Genomic DNA, 2,500 nt, shown 5'->3' with positions numbered 1-2,500 from the left:
AAAAGGGATTTTTAGAAATGTTGGCCAACTGAAAAGTATGAAAATGAAAAATATGAGCATGTACAATACTCAATACTTGGTTGGAGCTCCTTTTGCCTCAATTACTGCGTTAATGCGGCGTGGCATGGAGTCGATGAGTTTCTGGCACTGCTCAGGTGTTATGAGAGCCCAGGTTGCTCTGATAGTGGCCTTCAACTCTTCTGCGTTTTTGGGTCTGGCATTCTGCATCTTCCTTTTCACAATACCCCACAGATTTTCTATGGGGCTAAGGTCAGGGGAGTTGGCGGGCCAATTTAGAACAGAAATACCATGGTCCGTAAACCAGGCACGGGTAGATTTTGCGCTGTGTGCAGGCGCCAAGTCCTGTTGGAACTTGAAATCTCCATCTCCATAGAGCAGGTCAGCAGCAGGAAGCATGAAGTGCTCTAAAACTTGCTGGTAGACGGCTGCGTTGACCCTGGATCTCAGGAAACAGAGTGGACCGACACCAGCAGATGACATGGCACCCCAAACCATCACTGATGGTGGAAACTTTACACTAGACTTCAGGCAACGTGGATCCTGTGCCTCTCCTGTCTTCCTCCAGACTCTGGGACCTCGATTTCCAAAGGAAATGCAAAATTTGCATGGTTGGGTGATGGTTTGGGGTGCCATGTCATCTGCTGGTGTCGGTCCACTCTGTTTCCTGAGATCCAGGGTCAACGCAGCCGTCTACCAGCAAGTTTTAGAGCACTTCATGCTTCCTGCTGCTGACCTGCTCTATGGAGATGGAGATTTCAAGTTCCAACAGGACTTGGCGCCTGCACACAGCGCAAAATCTACCCGTGCCTGGTTTACGGACCATGGTATTTCTGTTCTAAATTGGCCCGCCAACTCCCCTGACCTTAGCCCCATAGAAAATCTGTGGGGTATTGTGAAAAGGAAGATGCAGAATGCCAGACCCAAAAACGCAGAAGAGTTGAAGGCCACTATCAGAGCAACCTGGGCTCTCATAACACCTGAGCAGTGCCAGAAACTCATCGACTCCATGCCACGCCGCATTAACGCAGTAATTGAGGCAAAAGGAGCTCCAACCAAGTATTGAGTATTGTACATGCTCATATTTTTCATTTTCATACTTTTCAGTTGGCCAACATTTCTAAAAATCCCTTTTTTGTATTAGCCTTAAGTAATATTCTAACTTTGTGACACGCGGAATTTTGGATTTTCATTTGTTGCCACTTCAAATCATCAAAATTAAATGAAATAAACATTTGAATGCATCAGTCTGTGTGCAATGAATAAATATAATGTACAAGTTACACCTTTTGAATGCAATTACTGAAATAAATCAAGTTTTTCAAAATATTCTAATTTACTGGTTTTTACCTGTATATATATATGCACATATATATATATATGCACATACACACACACACACATACACACACGTATAGTGCGCAATCTTACCGGCTGTCCGTTCAGCTTTTGGTTTTGGTACACTTTTGGCACAACTCTGGGTCCTCTGTAAGGAAATAAACTTTGTTCCACTCTGCACTGCGGTGGCGTCTTTTGACAAAGCTGACTAATTACCGGGCTGGCGCACCAGCATATGAGACGGGAGTGCGCTGCGCTATACCTGCACGTGAACGTAAATAGATGGGCTGTGATCATATAAGCCGACTGACCGAACTAATGGCGGATTATATACACCTTAACCTGGGCCTGCCTCGGTGAATAGGGGTGCGGATGTGCTCTAGGATAAAATACCATTTTATTAAGTGGGGTATGGCTGGTTGCCAAGCCGCCGCGGTTGAAAGCTCGCGCATCAGCTGACGAGACAGCTGTACGCCGCTACAATGGGGTTGGGACCATCACTTGAGAAGGTGTGTCCAAACTTTTGGCCTGTACTGTATATTTTATGAGCGGTGACTAGATGGAGCACACACCTGTCCCGTGTAGAGAGGATGGTTGTCTGGGTTTTCCGTGAAGAGGAACATGTCTATAAAATGGATGAGTATACTTGGGGCCACTTGGGACTGGTCTGAAGTGTAGGCGATCCACTTGAACACCACCATAAACACCAGGTACCCGAACAAACACAGCATGAAAAACAGCTCTGGGATCAGCACCAGGAACACGCTGCTCAGCTTCCCAAAGTGCCTGCGGCGGACAAACACAAGCTCCAGTCTCAGCATGGAAAGACACAGCGGCTTGGTCACTTACACGTAGTTGAAGAAGGACAAGCTGACTCCAAAAGTCATGTGGATGACGCCTATGATGACGGACATCTTCATCTTGTACGAGTTGAGGAAGGTCAGTTTGTTGTTGGCTAAACCCCAAATCTGAAAGAAAGCCACGTAAGTCTTGTAGGAAAGGAAAGGAGATGAATGTGGAGATCATTGGGAGTCCTACTGGATCAATCCCGAACGGATAAGGGCTGGTGAAGACGCCAGGCACCACAGGATTCATGGCCAAGTACTGACTCCCCGCCAGGACGGAAGAGCTAGAGAGAACACAA

General features: G+C 46.6%; 1 protein-coding gene across 1 annotated transcript in view; it reads right to left on the bottom strand.

Annotated features, from left to right (window-relative positions):
• The window catches only part of tcirg1b (T cell immune regulator 1, ATPase H+ transporting V0 subunit a3b), a 53,538-nt gene that overhangs the window by 10,270 nt on the left and 40,768 nt on the right, over nt 1-2,500 (bottom strand). The window contains exons 14-16 of the mRNA XM_061930668.1: nt 2,395-2,485; nt 2,206-2,324; nt 1,929-2,142 (exon numbers count right to left, since the gene is read on the bottom strand). Of these exons, the coding sequence (XP_061786652.1) occupies nt 1,929-2,142; nt 2,206-2,324; nt 2,395-2,485 (424 nt within the window). The remainder of the gene's footprint in view (nt 1-1,928; nt 2,143-2,205; nt 2,325-2,394; nt 2,486-2,500) is intronic.

The sequence above is a fragment of the Nerophis lumbriciformis genome, linkage group LG36 (assembly GCF_033978685.3).
Source record: "Nerophis lumbriciformis linkage group LG36, RoL_Nlum_v2.1, whole genome shotgun sequence".
Classification (NCBI taxonomy): domain Eukaryota; kingdom Metazoa; phylum Chordata; class Actinopteri; order Syngnathiformes; family Syngnathidae; genus Nerophis; species Nerophis lumbriciformis.
Note: the sequence above shows the minus strand (reverse complement) of the source record. Positions and strands in the feature narration are given on the sequence as shown.